Source organism: Leucopleurus acutus (genome assembly GCF_964270905.1).
Source record: "Leucopleurus acutus genome assembly, chromosome: 8".
NCBI classification, from domain to species: Eukaryota; Metazoa; Chordata; class Mammalia; order Artiodactyla; family Delphinidae; genus Leucopleurus; species Leucopleurus acutus.
In genome coordinates this window covers 12,905,234-12,930,456 of record NC_139151.1, presented here as the reverse complement: position 1 = coordinate 12,930,456, position 25,223 = coordinate 12,905,234, and the positions used below count along the sequence as shown (strand labels likewise).

At 48.7% G+C, this 25,223-nt stretch overlaps 1 protein-coding gene across 1 annotated transcript in view; it reads left to right on the top strand.

Moving 5' to 3' along the window:
• The window catches only part of GRIK4 (glutamate ionotropic receptor kainate type subunit 4), a gene marked incomplete at both ends in the record, with an annotated part of 308,409 nt that overhangs the window by 113,357 nt on the left and 169,829 nt on the right, over positions 1 to 25,223 (top strand). The window contains one exon of the mRNA XM_082845308.1: positions 23,811 to 23,975. Within this exon, the coding sequence (XP_082701434.1) occupies positions 23,811 to 23,975 (165 nt within the window). The remainder of the gene's footprint in view (positions 1 to 23,810; positions 23,976 to 25,223) is intronic.

The following is a 25,223-nucleotide window of genomic DNA, read 5'->3' as shown; positions in this document are numbered from 1 at the left end:
GACCTGGGCAGACCTCGGTTCCCTGCCGGCTATTGGCTGGAGGCTTCAGCACCTGGCCATGTGATTCTCTCCATAGGGCTGCTCACAGCACAGCACACTTTCCCAGAGCAGGAAGGGCGTGTGAGAGAGAGAGAGAGACCGACAGACAGAGACCCACCTAAGAAGGTAGCTTCAGAAGTGACATCCCATCACTTCTGCGGTATGCTATTTATCGGTCAGATCAACCCCAGTACAGTGTGGGAGGGAATTAGAAGATGGGTGTGAACACCAGGATGCAGAGATCATTGGGGCCGTCTGTGGCCTGACTACTACGTAGGCCTAGCAGACTCCTGTGCTGGTAGAGTCGTCAGGGAACTAGAAACTTCACCTGGGGGGGTCTGCTCTCCAGCTCTAAAGATGCTGTTACAGGTTTCTCAACTAGTACCTTTGATATAAGGTTCACATCTCTCTAAATGGCTTACAAGGCCCTTAACAGTCTACCCCGTCCCCATCACCAGTACCTCCAGTCTCATTTTCTGCCCTTCTCTCCAGTGACCCCAAATCCCATCTATAGGAACGATTTGTTTTCATTTCTCTGTGCCCATGGACTAGGAATTTTTCTCCAACAAGCAAATTTGTATCTCACGACCCACTTTAAACGTGCCATCCTTTGTGAAATCTTCCTAGGCAACTTCCCAGAAAAAGGAGGTCCCTCCTAGCACCCCAGAATCACTCCGCGTGCACCTCTACACGGCACCGATACAGTGCACTTTCGGCAAGTATTGCTTGAGTGCCTTCTCTGTGCTGTGCTGGGGCTGGAGTATAGCAGAAAGCAAAACAGACACCATTCCTGCCCCACGGAGATTTACATTGCAGCAGAGAGCAAGGGACCGCAAATAAGCAAGGAAGTGTGGAGTGTGTTGGACGTTGACAAGTGCTATGGACAAAAACAAAGTGGGACAGAGTGTTCACGGCCATTCATCTTGCAGTTGTTTGCGTCCATTTCCATACAAGTCTGTAAGCTCCTTGAGGGCAGGGACCATGAATATGTCGATCTTGCATCTCCACCGCTTGCACCGTGGGCATGTGGTAGAGGCTTGCTGAATAATTAATGTCCTTTTGATGGACAGGAGCTGAAAAGTGCCTGAGAGAGACAGGATCAGACCCCCAGCAAGCTTCTGCAGACGCCAGGAAGACTGACTGGGGGAGAAAAACAAGAAGGATACATTTATTTTGAAGATTAAAGACTGACTCCATACATATCCCTATGTTTTATAGACAGGGATGAGACGAACGTGAATTTAAGTAAAGACTTGAGTCTGTATATAATGGTGCAGTTATTAGGCTGCCTTTGGCAATGCGTCCCCTGACATAAAGTTCTAAAAGCAGCCTTTTCAAACACTAAATTACCCTTTGGGTCTGCCAGCTCTAATGATAAAGAAAGTGAAAGTCCACCTCATTCCCATCAGATTCATGGAGTGGGTTAACATTTGCTAGACTAACCAGTTCCGGATGCTGAGGCATGAAAGCTACTAGATGACAGAGTGTGATGGAGAATCAGGGGCTGGAGCCACGTTTGCAGCCAAGTTCATCACGCAGGGGTCGATGAGCCCTTGCTTCAAATCACTGGGGACTCAGATCCTTCCACACACATCCTTACAACAGGGCAGCCTGGGGATGCCTTTGGCTCGGGCAGCTCCAAAGTACCAGCCTATTTGGAGGCAGGGCTGGGGGAATGAGCTGGCGTGGAAGGGGTGGTGTGAGATGCCTTGGTGAATTGAGAGAGTGGGCTTCCCGGGAACCTTGCCTAGCAGTTCGGCCCCTGGCGGGACGTACCTCTGTTTCTTGTCCATCAGGCCCAGGAGCAGGGAGTGCTGGCCTCCATGGTGTGTTCCTTCATGAGGGAGGGGAAGGGCTGGGACAAAGGAGTGGTTGCCCAGGTATGATGCTTCCCTGCCCGCTGTGAAGACCCCGGGGGGTGTGAGCCCTGTGACAGAGGAGGGACCAACCAGTCTTGCAGGAGATGGTGCACAGGCCTGTGTGAGCCAGGAGGGAAGGAGAGTGAAGGAGAAACTCCCACAGGCCTGACCTCTGCTCACCCTGAGAGCCCAAGCAGAATGGGCTGGTCAGAGGGCCTGCCGAGAGGGAAGAACATTTCAGGAAAGCGTCTCTTTGAATTCTAAGTGCCCTGGTTGGGGTGCTGGTGGAGGAAGGCAGTGACTTGGGTACATAATCAGTTGACTGCTAATCGAGGACAGGAATGTGTGTTAACCAGATCATTCTAGAACATGGAGGTGGCCGTGTTGCCCAGTAGTGGGAGCCTGGGCCCAGAGTCACACAGGCCTGGATTCAAAGTAGAGGTGAAAGTGGTCAGGTGGTTTAAGCACTTGGTTTTCGTTATCATCATCTACAAATTAAAATAATAATAATAAAAATTTTAAAAAAGAATAAAAGTATCACCCACCATTATAGGGTTGTGGTGTGTAAAAGTTAAGAGAAAAAACATATACAGACTGCCAGGAACGTAGAAACATCCAGCAAATACTGGTTTTCCCTCTTTCCCTAAATCATGAGAGAGGCACCTTCCTCACATCAAATAATTCCTTCTCTCCCTTCCTCCCTCCTCACTTCTTTCCTTCCTCCCAACTCGCCAGCTAGTATTCATACATCACTTAGCACATAAGAAGTGATGTATTTATTACACAGAACATTCCAGGAAAAGCACTGGAATATACTGCACAGCGCATTGGTAGTAAAGGATCTGTTCTTTAGTTTTAACCCCTCAACGCATCAGCGGCGTGTCCTTGAGTTGTCTTGATGTTTCTGGACTTGTTACTACTCATCTGTAAAATGGGAATGCTAATATTTTACTATCATCCTCTAGATTATTAAAAGGTGCAAATGAGATAAGATGTGTGAAAGTGCTTTGTAAACTATAAAAGAAGACCCATTTTTCCATTAAAAATTATTTTTAATTGTGGTAAGGTACACATAACATGAAATTTACCATATCAATCATCTCTAAGTGTAGAGCTTGGCGGTATTAAGTACATTTACAGTGTTTTGCAACCATTACCACCATCCGTCTCCAGAGCTCTTTTCGTATTGCAAAACTGAAACTCTGTACCCATTAAATAATAAGTCCCCACTTCCCTCCTCCCCTAGCCTCTGGCAACCACCTTTCTACTTTCTGTCTTTATGAATTTGGACACTCTAGATACCTCATGTAAGTGGAATCATATAGTACTTGTCTTTTTGTGTCTGGCTTCTTTCACTTAGCATAACGTCCTCACAGTTCATCCATGTTGTGGCACGTCTTAGAATTTCATTCCTTTTTAAGGCTGACCAATATTCCATCATGTCTACACCACATTCTGTTTATCCATTCATCTGCTGATGGACACTTGAGTTGCTGCCATGTTTTAGCTATTGTGAATAACACTGCTATGAACGTGGGTATACAAATATCTCTTTGAGACCCTGCTTTCAGTTCTCTTGAATATATACCCAGGCGTGGAATTGCTGGGTATGGTGTGGTAACTCTATTTTTAACTTTTTGAGGCGCCACCGTACTATTTTCCATAGCGGCTGCACCATTTTACATTCCCTCCAGCAGTACACAAGGGTTCCAGTTTCTCTGCATCCTTGCCAACACCTGTTATTTTTTGTTTTTTGGGGGGTTTTGTTTTTGTTTTTTGTAATGGCCATCCAAATGAATGTGAGGTAAAAAAGAAGACACAGTGTTAGTGATTTATATAAGTAATTAATTTAATTATAGCTCACCTCATTCAAAACAGAAAAGAGAGAGGGATTCTAAACCGATTTATTACAATGAGGACGCTGCCCTGGAAGAAGTCGTGGTTTAGAAGGAAACTGAGGCTCTCACACCAATATGTGTACTGCAGGTCACTTACAGATGGTGTCCGAATGATGATTGGACAGGGGGAGTGGTCCATTTTCCTGGGGTGATAACTGAAGGGATGTGTGAGACTTAGTTTTTGAACCAGACCTTGAAGAATGGCTGAGAATTTGATACACAGAAATTGCAGAGGAGGGATAGACTTGTGGGTCGTCTCCTCACGAAAATAACATGGTTGAAGGCACGTCTCAGAAGCAGTCGAGTTTGTTCAGAGAATGTTACTCAAAGTGTGGTCCCTGGATTAGCAGTGGCAGCAGATCCTGGTAATTTGTTAGAACTGAAAATTCTTGGGCACCTCCCCAGACCTGTACTGAGTCAGAAACTCTGGGAGTGGGACCAGGCAGTCTGTGTTGTAATATCCTTTGGGGGAGACAGATGCACACTCCGCTTTGTACAGGAGTAGAAGCAGATTGAGGGGGGTGGGGTGGGTTAGGGGTTAGATTATGAAGCCTAGAGTTAGGTTAGGGAGTTGGGCTCTGTTTACAACCATCTGGTGACTGCCCATTGCAACTGGAATAAAATTAAACTTCTCATCATGACCCAGGAGGCATATGACGCCTCTGTCCCCCTCTTCCTCCTTCCTCCTTCCCCGCATTCACTACACTCCAGCCACTGCACTCCAATGCCTGCCAAGCTCTTTCTTTCTTTTTTTTTTTTTTTCGGTACGCGGGCCTCTCACTGTTGTGGCCTCTCCCGTTGCGGAGCGCAGGCTCCAGACGCGCAGGCTCAGCGGCCATGGCTCACGGGCCCAGCCGCTCCACGGCATGTGGGATCTTCCCTGACCGGGGCACGAACCCGTGTCCCCCGCATTGGCAGGCAGACTCTCAACCACTGCGCCACCAGGGAAGCCCCAAGCTCTTTCTTGTTCCTTCAACTTGGAATGTTCTTTCCTCTCCCCGATGGCTTCTTCCTCCTCATTATTTCGGTCTCGGCTCAGATGATGCCTCTTTGCAGATACACCTTCCCTGACCACCCCCATCATCCTCTCCTGAGACCCTATTTTTTTTTTAAAAGCACTTCTCGCTATCGGAAATTATCCTACATTTCTTCCTTAACATGTTCACTGTCTGCCTTCCCCAACTAGAGCATAAGATCCTCGAGTTTGGGTCTTGGCCCCGTTCACCAGTCTATTTCCAGTGCTTAGAACAAAACCTGACATATAGTGAGTATCCAGTATTATTTTTGTATTCAGTAGATACTGGGATACTCTTAAGTGGTTCTGAATAGTGAAGTGACCCCCTCAACGTGGGGCCCTGGGGGAATTCCTCTTCTGGATTTATGTAGAGGGTTGGCAGAACAGCAAGACTCTGAAAGGAGGGACAGCTCTCAGGGACCAGAGTGGACTTGTGAAATGATGATGGTCTAAACCAGTGGTTCTCACCTGGGGGCAGTTTTCTTCTCCCCCGCCCCGGGACACCTGGCAATATCTGGAGGCATGTCGGGGTGTCACAACTGGGGAGGGTGCTCCTGGCATTTCGTGGGTAGAGGCCAGGGATGCTGCTAAACTTTGTCCAATGCCCAGGCTAGCCCCCTCTAATGAAGAATTACCAGGCTCAAGTGTCAGTAGTGCCGAGGTTGAGAAACCCTGCTCTAAACTAAGGTGGCAGTTGTGGGGATGGAGAGAAAAAAACAGGAGTGAATATTTTCTATTCCGCAGGGTAAGATTTTGTTGCCATCTGTGCCTACCGTTGTGACTTTAAATCTTTTTAGCAAGAGACTCAGAAGTCCCCAAGAACGGGAAATCCCTCCGGGGACGTGCACATGCTCCGTTTCTCCTCCCTCCTGTTTTTCACCGTCTCCCGCTCTGCCCTGCTAATCCTGTGTCTCTTTTTCCTCCCCTTTTCTTCCCCTCCTCCTCTTTCTTCTCTTGTTCCTCTTTCCCTTCCTCTTTCCTCTTGCCTTTTTCTTCTTCCTTTGCCCTGCTTTCTCTCCTTTCTCTCTCATTACACTGCTCATTATAAAGATTTGAAGTTTACTGGGTTTATGGTCTCAGCCCTTAATTTTTAAAGTGGGTAATTGCTTGGTCTACACTAAATTAAATTTACTAGCTTTTTACTTCTGGGGCATATGGCATCAGAGTGGGACTGCTTTTTATCTCTTGCAGGTTGGTGCTACTTCTTTTCCTTTGTCCTTCTACGCATTTTAAATATGCTGACAGCAGCCGCTGAGCATCTCTTTCAGCCCCAAACAGCTCATTAGGGAACTCAGCCAGTCAGAGTCAAGTTGCCCAGAAAAACAAGACGTGGTCTGCTGGGTTCTGGTGTAGAACCTGAGCAGATTCCCCTCACCTTGGAGGGCTCCCCTCCCCATCCTGGGCTGCTCCGCTGGGCTCCAGGTGGCCAGGACCATTGTTCTTCCCTGAAGGGACCACCCCGACCCCTCACTGTCCCTCCACAAAGCCCAGCACACGTGATTCCCCAGGGACACCCTGAGGTGCCCACGGATACCAGCTAACAAGTGAGTTAGTCTCCAAGTGAAATATGGTGCATGATACGGGTTTTTGAGGGAAGAGAGACCCAAGAGGTGTTGGTTTTGGTGAAGTGTCACAAAGGATGTTCAGACTTGAGCAGATTATGAGGGAGGCAGGGTGATAGGGAGGTGCTAGCCCCAGGGAGGCTGAAGAGGCAGTGAGGCAGAGCTCCTGCCTACATTCTAGACGTAGACCCCATGAGGACTCTGTCTCCCCAGCACGTAGAACAGTGACTGTCCTCCCCAATCAGAAACAGTCATTACAATGTGACCTAGAATTTTGACACATGTTCTTGGTATGAATCTCCTCCCTTCCACCTTAGGAAAACAACACAAAAGAGAAGATGACATTATCTGAATATTTTTCAAATAAATTGGTGAATGAGTATTCAACAGAGCACTTCTCCCATGTGGGGCCCTAGCTTAGATGCTCTAACGCCATGTCCTCCTGGATACATTTCTCTGTCCTGTTCTGACTGTTTCCCAGGGGGATGATGACGGTGAATGAGAAGATCTGTTACTTGTGCTTTGATCTCCTGGGAAAAGAGACAGATAACTCCAAGGTGGAAACAATCAAAGTAATGGCCCTTCAGATTTTTCTAGCTATATTCTTGCAAAGAACTCGAAGCAGTTCTTACCTGTCCTTATCTCTCACTTGCTTGGGTGGAAGAGAGATTAGCATCAACCAATGTGTCAGACTTCTAGCTCCCATCATAATTGCCATTTGTGATTGGAGGTGACAAGCTCCTGCATGGTGGATTCAGGTGCGCACCACTCTCATTTATCACAGCTTTGGGTAATGGGATTATGGCTTAGGATCTCCCTCCCTAGAGTCAGGGAAGGAGCATGGAACAATGGTGACATCACGTGATGGAAATTGACAGGTGAGTCACAGACAGCGTGGAGCCGTGGTGACAGAGGAGCATGGATTCCGTGGGTGGCACCTGGCAGCTGCCCAGCTGAGCTCCCCTTTCCGAGTCTGCCCAGCACGTCGCTTGTGCTCTCTGCCCTCCTTCCCTGTCCCCCATCACCATCTCCCCAGCTAATCAATGAGTCTTTAGAACAGGGGCCAGGGCTGCTTCATGCCTCTATGTCTTGGGTTCTCAAATGCATCTACCCCCCTAGTGCCTGGAGTCAGGTAGGTGTTCAGTAAGGGCTCATCACATTGAATCCCCCCCACCCCACCCCTGTGAAGCTGACCTGGGCTCAGTCTCCTCTGGAGTAAAAGCAGACCTTGCCTGGCATCCTTGTACAAGCTAGACCCGCTAACTTTCTCAGCATCCCCCATCGCCCCCCAGCCCTCTGGCTTCAGTCCGCTCCATCCCATAACTTGGCCGGAAAGCTGTCACCAGCAGCTGTTACAGAAGACGAACGGGCAACTCCGGCCCGCTCTTTCTGTCCCCCCGCCTGGCTGTGTGCAGAGAGAGAGCCTTGAGTGTGGCAGTGCGGGGCACTGCCCTGCCACAGTCGTGCAACTGGTCCAGCCGGAATTGGCCAGGGGAACTGCCACAGACCTGTGACCATGTGAACGCAAGGGGACTCTCCTTCCCCAAAGACAACCCAGAGGGAAGTGGCAAGATGCAGGGAGAGAAAGGAAGAGCTTGGGGTTAACTGGGAATATCAGTAGGGTGTGCAGAGACCTTACAGAGGCCTTTATTCGTACATTTTTTTCCGGGAGGTCATCTCCTTTCTTTAACTGTGGGAGTATGAAGGATTAAGGAAAGGACTGGAAGGCGAATCGTGTTTGGAACGTGTGACAGCTAACACACATGAGGATCGAGTCTTTTAACGAGTTTGACTGGATCTGTGCTGAGTGAGATGGAGGACACCGGCAAAGCGGAGACAGGGTTCCCAGCCCAGAGAGCAGTCGCGCGGTAGCAGGACGCAGCCCTCCGCACGACTGTGTGCAGACCCCAGTGCCCATCATCCCTCAGATGCTTCCCCCTTGCCGCTCTGTGCTGCCTCCTCCACTCGGACACCCCCTCCTGACCTCCCTCCACATCCATGTCAGCTTGACACGGAGCCCCAGTTCTGCTGAGATGTCAAGCCCATCACACAGCACCCCTCCACTTGCTAGAACCCAAACCTGTAGGTGCAGTGCTTCCCTTCCAGCCATCTCCAGAGGCAACTGCTCACTCAGAAGAGAGGCAGGTGTGCTTACCTGCTCCCCCGCTACCATTGTTCCCCAGGACAAGCCTCCGCTCACCTGGTGCCTGCCTTTCTCACCTGTGGCTTTGGTTCCTGGCTCACAGCCTTCCTCTCATCCTGCCTTGTCTCTCGCCCTGATCATCCTTAGTGCCCGTGGATCCTTCCCTCTCGTGCCACTGCCTTGGGGATCCTCAACGTCCTCCCTTCCAGTGACCTTCTCTCTCTCCACGTCACTGTCTGAACCACACTCTGGATTGTGGCAACCCTTAGTCCTCTTCTGCCTCTAAAACCTTAATTTCAAAATCCCGCAGTCTGCAAACAGCATCCTCTGCCCCTAGCTCTTACCGTCTTGCTCTCAATGCTTTTCCATATGTTCACAATCCAGGTGCCCCACGTGTTCCTCAGCCCCTCTGGGCCAAACCATTTGGACAACTTTTTCTGGGTTTCACTGGCTTTCCCATCAGGTGGAAAGAACACGGCCCGTCACCCCACTAACGCTCCTGTAAGAGCCTTCAATTCCTTTGTCCCCTCGTCCTGCCCACCCACCTAATAACTCCTACTCTTGACACTTCTGATGTCTACCTGCCCTGCTCCTGTCCATGCCCCGAGGCCGCTTGCAGAAACACATCAACTTTCTTCATTTCAACTGGGCCCAAACAGAAATACATTTACATCTCAGAGCACCTATGCTAAGCTTTCACCTGAAACTACCCATCCCTTCTGTGTCACTCTGGCTCAGAAAGTGATTATCTTACCTCTTTTCAGAGGAAGTAGAAGCTCAAGCTCAGTCTCTCTCAATGCCCCCGCCCCCCAAATCTATCTAAAACTCCATCTATTAGAATTAGGTAGACTTGCGATGTCCAATATGGTAGCCGCTGGCCACGGAGCCCGTGCGGTGAGGCTAGTCTGGATCGAGATGTGCTGTAAGTATAAAACACACCCTGGATTTCGAAGTTTTAGTATGAAATCAAGAATACAAAATATCTCAGTGATTTTTATATTTATTAGAATTTAAAATAGTAATATTTGAAATTTTTGGTTAAATGAAATATATTATTAAAATTAATTGCATGATTTCACCTGTTTCTTTTTACTTTTTCAACATGGTTACTGGAAAATTTAAAGCTGCGTGTGTGGCTTGCATTATATTTCTATTGGATGGCACTGGTTAGAATTTAGGCTGAGCTATAGTAACAAGGAGACCTGAAAATGAAGTAGCTCAAAGATGGAAGGGTCTCGGAGGTAGGTGGTGGTCCAAGGCTGGCGGGGGCTGGTAGAGGCAGAAGCAGCATTGCCATCATCAACATGTAGTTTCCTCATGTTCCTGTTGTCACCATTTGAGCCAACAAGAAAGAGAAGGAGAGTCCAGGGCAAGATGGCCTGGATGTGCCACGGTTGCGTCCACTCATACTGACGGCTGGAATTCAGCTCTGGCCTCCCCCAGCTGCAGAGGACACTGGGAAATGAATCTGTAGTTGGGCCTCCAGGGGTCCAGGTAACACCGGGGTGTTCTGTTGTTAAAAGGGAGAAAAGGAGAGGGCACCAGGGGCACAGTGAGCACTGTCGGCCCCGCCTCCTTCCCCCTTCCCCGCTGCCCGCCCCCCCCAGCCCAGGTGAACCTGTAACCTGTGCCTCAGGCTCTTTGTTGACCAGCCTTTTTGCAGGACTTGCTTCAGAAAGTGGCCCCTTTCTTCTGACATCATCAGCTTCTCCCTCCCCTTGGGGCCTTCTTCTGAGCCCCTCTCATGTGAATTAAAGACCCTCCCTTGGGCAATGTGATTCACGCCACCTCTTGCCCTGATCGCTCTCCTTTTCTTGAAGACGAGCTGCTTGACTCCAGTCACTTCTCAGCTACTTCTCACCTGTGGCCTCCTAAATACTGCCCCCACCTCTACATGGGAACAGCTCTTGCTGGTATCGCCAGTGACCTCCTGATTGCCAGATCTCGTGGGAAATTTTTAGTGCTTATTCTACTTGACGTCCATCCTCCTTCCCTCCTCCATCCCAACCACTGACGACTGTGTCTCTTGCATCAGCTTCTCTTCCTCCACACTCTCCCCAGATGTTGAGCCCCTTGGTCCTAGCCCCGTCCCTGTGCTCTCCTTACTCTTCACCTTATGCCGAATCCAAATTGGCATCACCACCCTAACCCCGAGGTCTCCCAGGACTGTGTCTCCAGCCTGGACGGTTCTCGGGAAAGCCAGGCCAGCAACTTTGCTGCTCAAGAGTACCCCGAACTTAACGAATACTACCCCAAACTCATCTTTCTGCCCTTCTCCAGAAACAAAAGAGAACAGCCTTCCTCTCCCCTTACTCTTCATCTGAGTCAGCGATGTCACCATCTAAACGATAAGTGAAGCCAGAGCCCTTCTTATCTCCTCCCAGCTGCCCCTCTTGATTCCACCTCCTGAATCTCGCTTGAATCTGCCCCACGTCTTTGACCTTCATCGTCCTGCCCCTCCGTACCTGCCTCATTTCTCTTTCCTGGGCTACTAACGTCACCCCCAAACTGATCTTCCCAGCTCCCATTTCATGAACTCTCGCCAATATATCTACTACGATGTGAGAGTGATAACCCTAAAATGCAAATATAACGTCATTGTCTGTGGAAAATCCTCTTGTTGTTTTCCCTCAATTCCCTGGCGTGACACACAAGGTCCTTCATGCTCAGGCTCCTGTCCTCCTGTCCAGCCTCCCCTGCCAGGGGCTCGGGCCCCTCATGCCAGCTGAACCAGTCAACCCAGGCTTCCTCATGCCTTTGGGGGCTCCCCACACGGGAACACACTTGGTTGCCCTGCCTCTCCAGGGAAACTCACGTGCCTCCTTCAAGGTTGCATCTTCTGTGAACCTGGCAGAGTGCCTGGTAGTTAGTAGGTCTCACCATGTGTGTGTTGGAGAAATGTATGAGGCCTTCCCTAAAACTTCCCTCCGTCACCCGGAAGAGGTTGGTTTTCCTTTAACTGTACTTCCTTAGAAATCTGTGATTCTCTCTATGGAACCACTGACTTCATTATACAGTAACAGTCTGTCTCTCTCAGCACCCCTGCCAACTCCCAGGAGGGGCCAAAGGTTTGAGGGTCAAGGACCTGGTCTTAGTTGTCTGTGAGTCCCCAGCACAGTGAGCACCTGAGTGGCTCATGGCTGGAGTGTAGTATGATTTTGTCAATCACATACCATATTGGGTTGTGGCCACTTGCGTTTATGGTCATATCTTATCCTTTTCTATATACCTAGTACCTTGTTTAAGATAGGCATTGAATAGGTGTTTGATGAATTAATCAAGGGATGATTGGATGAATGGATGAATGACTTATATCAGTTACAAAGCACAGATTACGTGCTTAATGAATGACGCTGATAATACGCGCTTTGGGGGATTTGAAGAGGGCAAAATCAGCCGGGCTAGAGCAGTCCAGCGCTTGCCAGGGGCAGGGTGGGAGTGGGCAGGAGAGTGGGGCATCATTTACGTAGGATTTAGATGTGGATAAAGAAAAGCTAAGAGCTTTCCAGGAAGAAGAGACCACCCGGAGAAAAGACACAGGGCAGAGTGACAGCAAGGACTGCCTAGGTGTTAACTAGGTGGTCAGAGAATTTAGTAGAATGTGAGCCTGGAAAGGCAAGTGGGGAGCAGATTGTGCAGGGGTTGGGGCCAGGCAGGTGAATCTGCAGTGTGGAGTAGCTGGATGAGTGCGGGAGAGACCGGAGGCAGGTAACAAGTTAGGGGACTCGCAGGAGAGAGGTGGGATGGCGGCAGTGGGGACAGAAAGAAAGCAGTGGATGGGAAGCAGATCCCTTAGCGGTCCTTAGTGACTGAGCAGGTAGAGTGGCTGAGGGATGGGGGGCGTGCAAGACAGCTCTGACATGGATGATGTGTGGGAAACTGCTGCTATTAATTGCAATGGGGAAGTCAGAGAGACCCCCCACCATTCTATGAAAAATAAAGGGTTACATTTGGGACATGGAGTTTGGAAGGATCTCCAAGGGGATGTTTTCCTTTAGCAGCCAGAAACAGGAGCCTAATGTGTAGATGAAAAACCAAGCTTGGAGACAGAGATTCTGGGGTTATCTGCATAAAGCTGATAGTTGAGAATTAATCAATTCTTCAAGGGGAGAAAATGCACATGAAGAGAAAATGAACTGAGGACTAAATCCAGAGTGTGAGATCTGGGGAACACAGACAACTAGGGTTATATAGAAGGGAAGGGAGCTAGGGAAGGGGGTTGGGGTGAAGGTGCTCGGAATGAAAATCAAAATAGTGTCATATCACGAATGTCAAAAGATGACGCCAAGAAAAAGGTTCCAGTCACAAATGCTTCAGAGAGCTTCGAAACTCTGAAAACCAAGGAAGGAGAACCTTGGTGATTTCTGAGGGTGAATCCAGAGGTGGTGGAGGCTCGGGATAGAGAAGATGCAGAGGAATTGGAGGCAGTAGGTGTAGACCACAGAGTTTAAGATGCTTCATTAGCTGCGGGGGAGGGGGAGGGGATGGAGAAGGTAGGAAGGAGCCAGAGGATTAGTAATGTTTTTCTCATAAAAGCATGTTTTAAAAATTGAGGTAACAAAGAAGGTGTGGCACATGTATACAATGGAATATTACTCAGCCATAAAAAGGAACAAAACTGAGTTGTTTGTAGTGAGGTGGATGGACCTAGAGTCTGTCATACAGAGTGAAATAAGTCAGAAAGAGAAAAACAAATACCATATGCTAACACATACATATGGAATTAAAAAGAAAAATGGTCATGAAGACCCTAGGGGCAGGACAGGAATAAACACGCAGACGTAGAGAATGGACTTGAGGACACAGGGAGGGGGAAGGGGAAGCTGGGACGAAGTGAGAGAGTGGCATGGACATATATACACTACCAAACGTAAAATAGATAGCTAGTGGGAAGCACCCGCATAGCACAGGGAGATCAGCTCGGTGCTTTGTGACCCCCTAGAGGGGTGGGATAGGGAGGGTGGGAGGGAGACGCAAAAGGGAGGAGATATAGGGATATATGTATATATATAGCTGATTCACTTTGTTATAAAGCAGAAACTAACACACCATTGTAAAGCAATTATACTCCAATAAAGATGTTAAAAAAAACTGAGGTATAACTTATAGACAATAAACTGCATGTAGTTTGAAGCGTAAAATTTGATAAGTTTTGCCGTGCGTACACCTGTAAATACCATTACCGCAACCAAGATAGAGAATTTTTTCATCGCCCAAAAAGAGTTTCCTGGTGTCACGTTTTCATTCCTCAGCCTGCTCCTTCCTGCCCCAGCCCCAGCCCCAGGCATCTGCTTCCTGCACTACAGATCTGCTTCCTGCACTACAGATTAGTTTGTATTTTCTAGAAACATATAAAAATGGAGACATACAGTATGTTGTCTTTGTTGTCTGGCTTCTTTCATTCTCGTATTTCATTGTATGGAGAGACCACAGTTTGTTTATTCATTCACCTGTTGATGGTGTTTCCAGTCTTTGACTGCTCTGGATCAAGTAATTATAAACATTTGTCTACATATTTTTGTGTAGACACATGCTTTCTTTTCTTTTGGATACCTACCTGGGAGTGGAATGGCTGAATTATACAGTAGATGTATGTTGAACTTCTCAAGAAACTGACAGATGGTTTTCTGAGTGGTCATACCCCATTTACAGCCCCATCAGTAGCATATGAGAGGTCCAGTTCCTCCTCACCGACGTGGTGTGGTTGAGCTTTGAAGTGTTAGCTATGCTAGTGGGTTTCTGACAATATCCCATTAGGGTTTTACTTTGTATTTCCCCAATGATTCATGCTGTTGAGTATATTTCACAGATTACTTGCTGCCTATATAACCTCTTTGTTGAAGCGTCTGTTCAAATCTTTTGCCCATCTTTAAAAATTGGGTTGTTTGATTTCTTATTGTTGAGTCTTGAGAGCTCTTTGCATATTCTGGATACAAGTCTTTTTCAGGTATATGCTTTGCATGTAATATTTTCTCTCAGTCTGTGACCTATCTTTTCATTCTACTAACAGTGTCTTTGAAGAGCAGACATTTAACATTTTGACGAAGTCCAGTTTGTCAATTTTTAATTTCATGCGTGTTGCTTCTGGTGTCATCACATCTAAGAAATCTTTTTCTAACTCAAGGTCACAAAGATTTTCTTCTAGAAGTTTTATAATTCTAAGTCTATGATCCATTTTGCATTAATTTTTGTATATAGTGTGAGACAGAGTTTATTCTGTATATCGCATAAGACGGGGTTTGAAGTTTTTTTAAAACACATGGATATCTAGTTGTTCCAGCATCATTTGTTGGAAAGCCCATTTTTCTCACTGCACCTTTGTTGTCAAAGTAAGTTGTCCATATATGTGTGGATCAGAATAATAATTTTGATGGAAGAATAGAAGTCAACATATAATTCCTCAAAAGCCAAAACAAATTTGGCTCTAACGCTGATAAAGTGTTATCAGGCGAGGCGCCAGGCACTGGGGACAGAAAAAATGAAAGCGTGAAAGTTAAAGACTAAACCGATAATTAGAGTATAAGATGCATGGGATTCTATGAATATACATAGTTGGGACACTTGATCAACCTTTGTGTTCAGAGGAGGCTTCCGGAAGGAGGGGAGGTCTGAGCTGAGGATTCATTCTGAGTAGGAGTGGTGAGTGGGCAAAGGTGAGGACGCAGGGGGAGGAGATTGAGCTAAAGTATTCGGCACACAGCAGCACTGTGTGTGTGTGTGTGTGTGTGCGTGCGTGCACCTTAGATGGTACTATAGGAGTTAGGTGGTTCGGTATTTCTAGAAGCTGGAGACAGATGAGCAGAGAAGCAGAATATAAGATTCAAAAGCTGGAGCCAGCTCTTGTCTGCCATATCAAGTAATTCATTTATTTGGAGATTGGAAGCTAAAAGCGAGGGTTTGTACCTTAAAGGGATCACTCTGGCAGCTGTGTGTGGGAGTGATTGTGGAGTGCTGGGTGGTGGTTAAAACTCTGGTGACACTGTAAAACAACTGTACTTCAATAAAAACAAATAAATAAAAATCAAAACATTAAAAATTAAAAGTAAAAAGTGAGAGTTATGAGGTTGCAGTGAAATCGCTGAAATGAAAGGACTGAACTAGAACAGCAGTGTTGAGACCAGAGAGAAAGGAGTGATTTGAGAAATCTTGAGGAGGGAAAATCAGAAGCAACCAGGAGGTGAGGAATTGGGGTGAGGCCATGATGCCTGGGTAGCTGGTGCTGCGTTAACTAAACTCAGGAATATATCAGGGAGAATACAGGAGAGAAGAGGGTGGGTTGAGTCTGGGTTTTGCTAAATTTGGGATCCTCGTCAGACATTTGCATGGAGGGATCATCAGGCAGGTGGACATAAGTCAAGTACCCCCATGGAGGTGGCTGTGAGCGAGGTCATTTAGGAAGCCCCTGGGAGTCAGGTGAGAAGAGGGCTCTGCACAGCCCCTTGGGGTTCCCTGGTATTTAAAGGTCAGGCAGGAGAAGTGTACCTTGAGAGAATGGGCAGAGAAGTAGGAGGAAAGTCCCAGGGGTGTTGTGCCATGGAAGCCACAGAAGCTGAGGGTCCCAGGCACAAAAGAGCACCGGGGACCCTCAGATGCAAAGAGAACCTGGGAGGCGACCTGATGACGTGGTCTAGTGGCTCATGGGCTGGACCAAGGCTGCCGTTAAGAGCTGGGTGATCTTGGGCAAGTTGCTTAACCGGCCTCTTTCTCAGTGTTCTCACCTATAAAATGGGACAGTACGCTGTAGGGTTGCGTGAGGATTAAATGAGGTGATACACACGACGTTCTTTGAACAGCACGTGGCAGATACAAACAGTCATGCCAGCTCGGGACGTGATAAGACAAGGAATCAAACGTGTCCACCAGTTTTGCAAAAAAGGGCTATTGAAGGTTATTTGCCTTGCGAGTACAGTTTGAGTGGGTGGTGGGGACAGAGGGAGAGTCCAGGGTGGGATGAGGTAGCGTTAGAAAACGTTGATCCATCGCAGGAGAAGCCTGACCCGAGTTGCAGGTGGGGTAAAGGGAGGGCCGGAGGGACATGCTTGGTCCGTGTGGTCAGTGGAGGGTCCTGATGGGAGGGGAGGGCTCTGGCCATGTTTTAGTGGAGGGGAATGAGTGGGTCTGGGACAGACACTGAACATAAAGGAGAGCAGGGAGGCGTGGTGAGGCAGAGAGCCAGGCCTGGGGACCTCCTCTCACAGGACCCCCCTCATCTGAGCCCAGTGGAAAGAGGTCGGGACACAAAGCTGAGGCAGTTCACCGAGAGCGGCCTCAGTTTAGCCAGCCTGTGGGCTGAGTGGGGAGGTGAGAGCAGGCGGTGGCTAGAGGTGAAGGTCCATGGTGTGGCCTGAATTGTACACCGTCCCTCCCCACCCAGATTCATCTGTTAGCATCCCAACACCCAGGACCTCAGGATGTGACTGTATTTGGAAGTAGGGTCTCTAAAGAGGTAATTAAGTTAAAGTGAGGTCATATGAGTGGGCCATAAGCGAACATGACTGATATCTTTCTAAGCAGAGGAGATTAGGACACAGACATGGCACAGTGGAAAGACCTTGTGAAGACACCAGGAGAAGACGGCCATCTGCAAGCCAAGGAGAGAGGCCTCAGAATAAAACCAAACCTGCCGACACCTTGGTCTTGAACCTTTAGCCTCCAGAACTGGGAGGAAATCCATTTCCGTTGTTTAAGCCACCCCGTCCATGGTGCTGTTACGGCAGCCCCAGCAAACAGATACGCTGTAATGTCAGAGGACAAGGATATGATGCGTGTGGCCCCCAGGTGAGGGGGAGGGTGTGAGTTTGCGGTGGGAGCAGCCTGCCCAGTGGTGCGGTTGCCTCCGGCAAGATGACTGGGACCAACAGGGGTGAAACGAGGGGCACTGGGAGGACACAGGTGAGTGCGACGCCCGATGAGTGATGGTGAGGGGCTGGGGCCCCAGGGAGCAAGCCGCCCGGGGCTTGGCTGGGGAGCAAAGCCAACGGATTCCCTGGAGGCTCACATCGCCTCCTCTTCTTGCTGGCACAGGGCTCTAACAGCTGTAGGCGCGTTGTAGATACTGCCTATACAGACTCTCCAGTGAAACCTCTTTACTCCTGCCCTTAAAGAGGTAAGAGTTATCGAAGCGCTTCAAAGTCTTCAGCAGCGGGACTCTGCAAGGACCAAGGGATTAAGGAGGCTGATTTTCCATCAGAGGGGTCACTTATGGGCTGCTGAGAAATTGTGGAGGGAAGGCAAGCCCCATTCTGATGGACACAGGTGAGCAGAGAGCAGGAAAGCCCCAAACCTGGGAAGGAGGGGTCCGCCCAGGTCCTCTGCCCTGCAGGCCTGGGCATAGGAACTGTCCCCAGTCCACGCCTAGTCTAATGCCTACTGCACCAGGCACAGTGTCTGCTCCTGGCTGTAGGGCATGAGAATACAGTGGCCTTACATTATTTATTCACTCAATACCATTCATTAAGGGCTCAGTGTGTATGTATCTGGGATTGCACAGTTGCAGAGATGAATAAGGCATGGCCCTCGCCCTCAGGGAGGCAGCTGTCTAGGGGAGAAAAGATGGACAAATGGGCATAATAAATAATAGAAAGTCAGAAGTGGTTACTGTCTGAGGACAAGTACAGAGAAGTTCCTGTGAGTGTACTAAGAAGGGGGAATTGATGTGGGACGGGGAATCTGGGGAGTTTCAAAGGAAGGAGGGATCGCTCTGGGCTTTTAAGGTACAAGCTAGATGAGGAAACTCACCTGGAAATGGAAAGGTAAATACCCCTCCCAGGCAGTGCGTGGAAATCCAAGGAGAGCACTGGCCTGGGGAGTCAGGGGAGACTTCTTGGAAGAGGTGGTCTGAGGTGGGCCTTGTAGGGAGAGGGGGAATAAGAGGCAGGGCCAGTGTCAGCAGAGGCACAGAGGAGGGAACATAACCTGTCAGCCCAGGTCCTAGCTCAGAGGTGCTGTCCCTAGGGGGATGGAAGGTATGCCACAGGTAGAAAGGTGTGGAGGGCCTGATGCCATCCTGGAGGCTCGATTGGGACCAACCTTCAGACCATGGGGAGATTTAAGGGGTCTGAGTGGGTCAGTGATCACACATCCTCCCCTGGGTGGTCATGGCCAGGACCACTAGGGGTGAGTAAGAAAGCACCCCAGTGGGCAGCCCCAGCCTGCCAGCCCTGGGGGAGGCGTCCTCTCCAGAGTAGAGACAGGCGTGGGCCCAGAACATGGAGGGACGCTTGGGTGGAGGTGGGCAGAGTCAACAGGCCGCCCTTCCCTTGGCACGAGCCTTAGAACTCAGAGACGTCCCAGCAGAGGGTAAAGCACTTGGCTCGTGGGGAGAAAGGCCAAGGGAAATGTGAGGGCTCGTGGCTCCCTGGGCGGGAAGGAGTCATGAGTCCATGTGGGTTTGAAGAGTCATGGCAGAGTCCCCATGGCTGGAAAGGGGGCAGACCCTGGTCCCTAAACACGTCTCCCCGTCTCAGCCTGGCCTTTGCTGCAGAGGCAGATCACCCCCGGCCCCGATCAGCCTGACTGTGGCTGCAGGTTGACTTGTCTGCAGGGGTGGAGGATGTGCCAGATGACGTGACTCTCCTTAGGCAGCGGCTGGGGACTCAGCATCCAGGCCCAGCCCGACAGCCAGGCCTGGGGCTGAAGGTTAGGGGCAGTGGCCACACATTCAGTCCTGTGCCAGCTGCTCTCCTTCACCCCCGGGCCCCGCAGGTGAGCGCTGGACAGCAGGGATGCTGCTCTGTAATGCCTGCTGCGGACATGCTCCTCTGATGCCCCTAGAAGGCCTGAGCCTCGTCCTTGCTGCCCCAGCCCTGGAGTCTGGCTCCGGTGGTCATCCTAATTATCTGATCCCAGTATGCCTGATGCCAGCCAACCGCCCAGCTGAGGCTGTTCCCAGCCAGAAATTAATTAGTGTCTAAAACCTAAAACCTAATGAAAAAGTGGTGCCCAGAATGGCACGGGGGCTGGCAAGGGAGGGAGGGCGGGACTGTGGATCTTAGTGAGCTGGTGAGCACCTGCCAGGTACCTCTGAAGGCAGAGTCCTGAGTGCTGAGCACCGAGGGGACCTCATGTGCCCCTCAGCGTATCATTCCCACATTCTCTCTTCCCTGCCATCCCCTCTCCCCACCCCCGGCCATGATCCCTCTGTCTCAAAGTATGTCTGGTGACACTCTGTGAGTTCACTGTGTGGTGTCACGTGGCTGGCTGGCGTCCTGCATGTGAGGGTTTATATTAATTAGCACATTGTCTTTGTCAGCTTGGGCTGTCATAATAAAATACCACAGGCTGGGTGGCTTCAACAAGGGGCATCTATTTCTCAAGTTCTGGAGGCTAAAAGTCTGCTGTCAATGTGCTGCAGGGTCAGTTCCTGGTGACAGCCTGCTTCCTGCCTTGGGGGTGGAAGAAAGTGGGAGGGAACCTTCTCTGTTGTCTCTTGTAAGGATGCCAATCCCAAGCGATCAGAGCCCAACACTTATAACCTCATTTAACCTTAATTACCTCTTAAAGGTCCTGTCTCTCTAAACGCACACATTAGAGCTTTGACAAAGGAATTTGGGGGGACATAATTCAGTCCATAGCACACACCGGTTTTTTTTTTTAATTGAAGTATAGTTGGTTTACAATGTTGTGTTAATTTCTGGTGTACAGCGAAGTGATTCAGTTTTATATATATTTATTTCCATTATGGTTTATTACAAGATAGTGAATATAGTTCACCGTGCTATACATGCAGTAGGACCTTGTAGTTTACCTATTTTATAGAGAGTCATTTGTATCTGCTAATCCCAAACTTCCAATTTATCCCTCCCCACTTTGGGAGGTGATTGAGTTTAGGAGAGGTCCTGAAGGTGAGACCCCAGTGCCCTTTTCAAAGTGACCAGAGAGCTTGATCTCCCTCTCTCTGCCGTGTGAGGACATCAGGAGAAGACAGCCATCTGCAAACCAGGAGGCAGGACCTCCCTGGAACCCAATTATGCTGGCACCCTGATCTCCTACTCCCCAGCCTCCAGAACTGTGAGAAATAAATACCACCCACTCTATGGAGTTTTCTTTTTTTTTTTTTTCTTTTTGCGGTACGCGGGCCTCTCACTGTTGTGGCCTCTCTCCCATTGTGGAGCACAGGCTCCGGACGCGCAGGCTCAGCGGCCATGGCTCACGGGCCCAGCCGCTCCGTGGCATGTGGGATCTTCCCGGACCGGGGCACGAACCCGTGTCCCCTGCATCGGCAGGCGGACTCTCAACCACTGCACCACCAGGGAAGCCCCTATGGTGTTTTCTTATAGCAGTGTGAGCTGCCTAAGACACACCTACCTAGCCTACTCCCTTCTCAGCAGCAAACCCCCGAGAAGATGAATTTCATTAGAAGGAATATGACCTGTGGTTAAGAACGCAGGGTCCATATGAAACTGACCTGGGATCCCCTCCCTCCTCTACACTCACCAGCCCTGTGAACGAGGGCGGGCCACTTGACCTCTGTGACCTCTGTTTTCTCATCTCCAAGTGAGGATGACACAGATAACACCCTTATCTCACAGAGTTGTTGCAGACAGTGAGACTAGGTAAGTCCACTAGGACTTACCCTGACGTTGTCGCTGGATAAATGTGTACCTGTTAACATGAGGCTAGCATCCCATGGACCCGGTGCCTCTCTCCTGTGACTCATGCAGGATGGCACTGCCAGTTCCTGACACTTCAGATGTCTCTTTTCTATGCTCCAGGGCTGGGCTAATGGTTTCTATTATATTTTTAACAGTGAAACTTTTCTTTTCCCCACAACGTGTCTTTTGGAGAGCTCCGATATCTAAAACTGATAGATGTGGAGTTGTGCTGGTTGAAATTGGTGTGGGGCTAGAGACCTCCCTTCAGCCTTCCCCTCTGCTTCTTGAAGGAACCCAGGGGCCCTCCAAGGAACACCATTTGAGAATCGCTCCTCTGGGCTGCCCCACTTTCCTTCTATTCCCAAAGTCTTCCTTTCCTGGGACAGCACAGTGTAATTGTTCAAATTTCTGCTTCCTAAGTAATAATCTCATTCTGGTCTTGCTTCCCTAAGGTGACCTGGGTAGGGATTTTAGGTGTCTCTGGGCTCTTCAGTCATACATTTACCGGTCCTTTGTCCATTCCCTCAGGGGGCTAATCCTATCAGGTGTGCATGGACTTTGCTACTTAACTCACAGAAGCCTACTTTATCGCCTAGTTCTTGGGACGTACCTCTGTGGCCCCATGTATGGCCAACCCGTGTAAATGAAATCTAATTTCTATTGTTCAGTAAGGCTATGCCTATAAATAAATCCACAAATCAGAAAAAAAGTGCTTTGTCATATTCTGTGTCCTGGTTTTGGTTTGGAAAATGGGTCACAGGAGATACGGGAGCCTTATACAGAAAAGATGGCATAGAAACTGGGTCTCTGTCCATACCAGCCACAGAGATTCAAGGGCCACGTGTCAGTGACATCTATTCGGTCTGATTCTCTGTGTTGCTCTTCTGCGGCTTCAAGCTCTGCAAGATAAGCTTGATCTTTATTTTTGTAGCAGCTTTATTGAGATATAATTCATATAACACACAATTCACCCGTTTAAAGTATACAATTCAGCGTTTTTTAGTATATTCACAGAGTTGTGCAGCTATCTCCGTGATCAATTTTAGGACATTTTGTCATCCCCCCAAAAACACTATGTGCATTAGTGGTCACTCTCCACTTCTCCCCAGCCTCCTCACTCACCACCACCATTGCCACTGGGCAACAGCTAATCTACTTTCTGTCTCTATTTGCCTATTCCGGACATTTCATATAAATGCTGTCTTTCAACACATGACCTTTTGTGTCTGGCTTCTTCAACTGAGCATAATGTTTTCAAGGTTCATCCATGTGGTGGCATACATCAGTACTTTATTCCGTTTTGTTTTTGAGTAATATTCCATTGTATAGATATACTACATTTTTGTTCATCCACTCATCAGTAGATGGACATTTGGGTTTTCCCACTTTTTGGCTATTATGAATAATGCTGCTTGGAACATTTGTATACAAGTTTTTTTTTTTTTTTTTTTTAGACAGAGTAACTTTATTTTTAGGACATTTTATTTTTAGTTTTTTAATTTTAAGTATAGTTGATTTACAATATAGTGTTAGTTCCAAGCATACAGCATAGTGATTCTGTTATATATATATATATATATATATATATATATATATATATTCTTTTTCAGATTCTTTTCCCTTATAGGTTATTACAAACTAATGAGTATAGTTCTCTGTGCTATACAGGAGCTCCTTGTTGGTTATCTATTTTATATATAGCAGCGTGTATATGTTAATCCCAACCTCCTAATTTATCCCTTCACCCACACTCCTGTGTACAAGTTTTTGTGCAGAGATTTTCAATTGTGTAACTTCCTCTACCAAGAGAATGAATGATACCAATGGCTAGATTTACTGAGCGTTTGCTGTGCACCAGATACTGCGCTGAGCACTTCACACGCATTATCCATGTCATCTTCACTGGAACCCAAAAAGAGGCTCTCTCCCCATTTTACAAGTGAGGAGACAGAGGCCCCATAGCAAAGACGGGGCGGGGCTGGGATTTGAACTCAGGTTAACACGCATCCTTAATACTGCTTCCAGAGGTTGGGCAGCTATCGGTACCACACCACTCCAACCATTCACACTGATTGTCACACTGATTAAATTGTGATGATGTGCCACGTATATACATTGTCTTACTGAATTCTCACACCAGCCCCATGAGGTTGTCTTACTCTTCCCCATGTTCAGTGAGGACAGAAGTTCATAGAAACTATGTAGCTCACTAGGTGACATGTGTCATCGGTGGACAACAGGCATTCAGCAGGGCCCTGTAGCGGCTCCTGATACCACAGGTTTCCCTCTCAAACCTGGCCTTCTTCAACCCTAGATCACCTCAAGGAGAGTTTCTCATATGCCCAGAATACCATTTTCAAAGGACTGCTGCCATCTCCCTCCCTTTGCACACGTGTGCCCATGTGTGCAGGTAAACCTAGATTCAAGGGTATCGCGATGCCTGAGCCTGGGGACCTCTTCCAGGTAGGGCCCCTGGTGGCCTGCCGTGGCATTACAGTGTCCCTGAGGTGACTAGCCACACTAGAGTTCACCGCCACACCTGGCTACAGACCTAGACCCTTAGCATGCAGGGGACTTGCTTTGGGGACAGTTCTGAGGATGGCAGGGTGGAGGTGGAAGGCGGCACGGGGGGGAGACTGGAGTAGGAGGACGCGTAACGGTAGAGGGTACCAACTGTGTCCATGTGGTTGCCTGCCCACAGCTGCTATCCTGGATGACCCCATGGAGTGCAGCAGAGGGGAGCGGCTGTCCATCACCCTGGCCAAGAACCGCATCAACCGTGCTCCCGAGAGGCTGGGCAAGGCCAAGGTCGAAGTGGACATCTTTGAGCTTCTCAGAGACAGCGAGTACGAGACTGCAGAAACCAGTACGTAGCATGGGCAGGGCTGCCCTCTGCTTCCCTTGCTGGCAGAGGAGGAGCTGGTGGTGTGAGCCGCACCTATTGCCGGGCCTGTGATGTAGATATTCCCAAGAGAGGAAGAGAAACATGCACCAGGAAGCCCTATAGGGCTTAGTCTAGACAAGATCCCAGGTTTTGTGGCAAATCATGTGTGGAGTAGAATTAAGACAGGGAATTCATTCATTCCTTCATTTACCCACTCATTCATTTCTTCATATATTGATTCATTCATCTCCTGGACATTCTGTACACAGATCCCTGAATGAAACCTTATATGGGATTAAGAAAGGAGAGATTCAGCCACAGCCCCAGGGAAGCATAGTCATGGCACATCTGTTTCCTGTCTTGCTTTCTTTTGCTGAGGGCAGTGTTGTGGGAAGAAGCTGAGACTTGGGCTGGACATCAGCCACGCACTCTGTGGGTAACCTTGGACAAGTCAGTGATTCTGTTTAACCTCAGTTTCTTCATCTGTAAAATGGGAACACTAAGGTCTACTTTGCAAATCTTGCAAGTCATTGTGAGATTTAAATGACTTGCAATATAGGAAGATCCTCCGTGAGTTGTAGTGCTTTACATGTATACTCAGTTGGTCACTGCAGTCACACTTACGGAGCCCCTCCCATGTGCTGGGCACTGCTTTTAATTCTCCCAACAACCAGAGAGTTAAGTGTTATTATTCCCACTTTACCAAAGAAACTGAGGCTCAAAGACATTGGATAACATGCCCAACCCCAGAGCTAGTCAATGGCTGAGCAAGTCCTGGACCCTGAACTTGCATCATGACCCTGCGCGTCCAGTGTCCCATCCACTCCACCTCCCCTGCACTTCTCTGGTGTGCGGCTGGTATTACGTTGATGACTTTACAGGATGAGCTTCCAGGTTAGCGGGGTGGTGGCTTGTAGCTAAGCTGGAAATGAACAACTCCAGTTCAGAGGGAAGGAGGGGGAGACCCTCAGCCCAGAGAGATGACGGCCTCCATTCCCTAAGGCTCTGGAGTCCCATCTCCTCCCTTACTAGCCCATTTCAACCTTTAATGACACTCAGTGGCAAAACCAAACCAAACTAAAGAACAACTCGCTCAAATATACATGTCAGACATCTGGTCATCTGCATGTAGGTCCAGCGATGCTCTCGTCTGGGTTATTAATATTGCAAGAGAAGAAACACATTTACACTGGCTTAAGTACAATTGGTAGGATATTGTATGGATCCAAA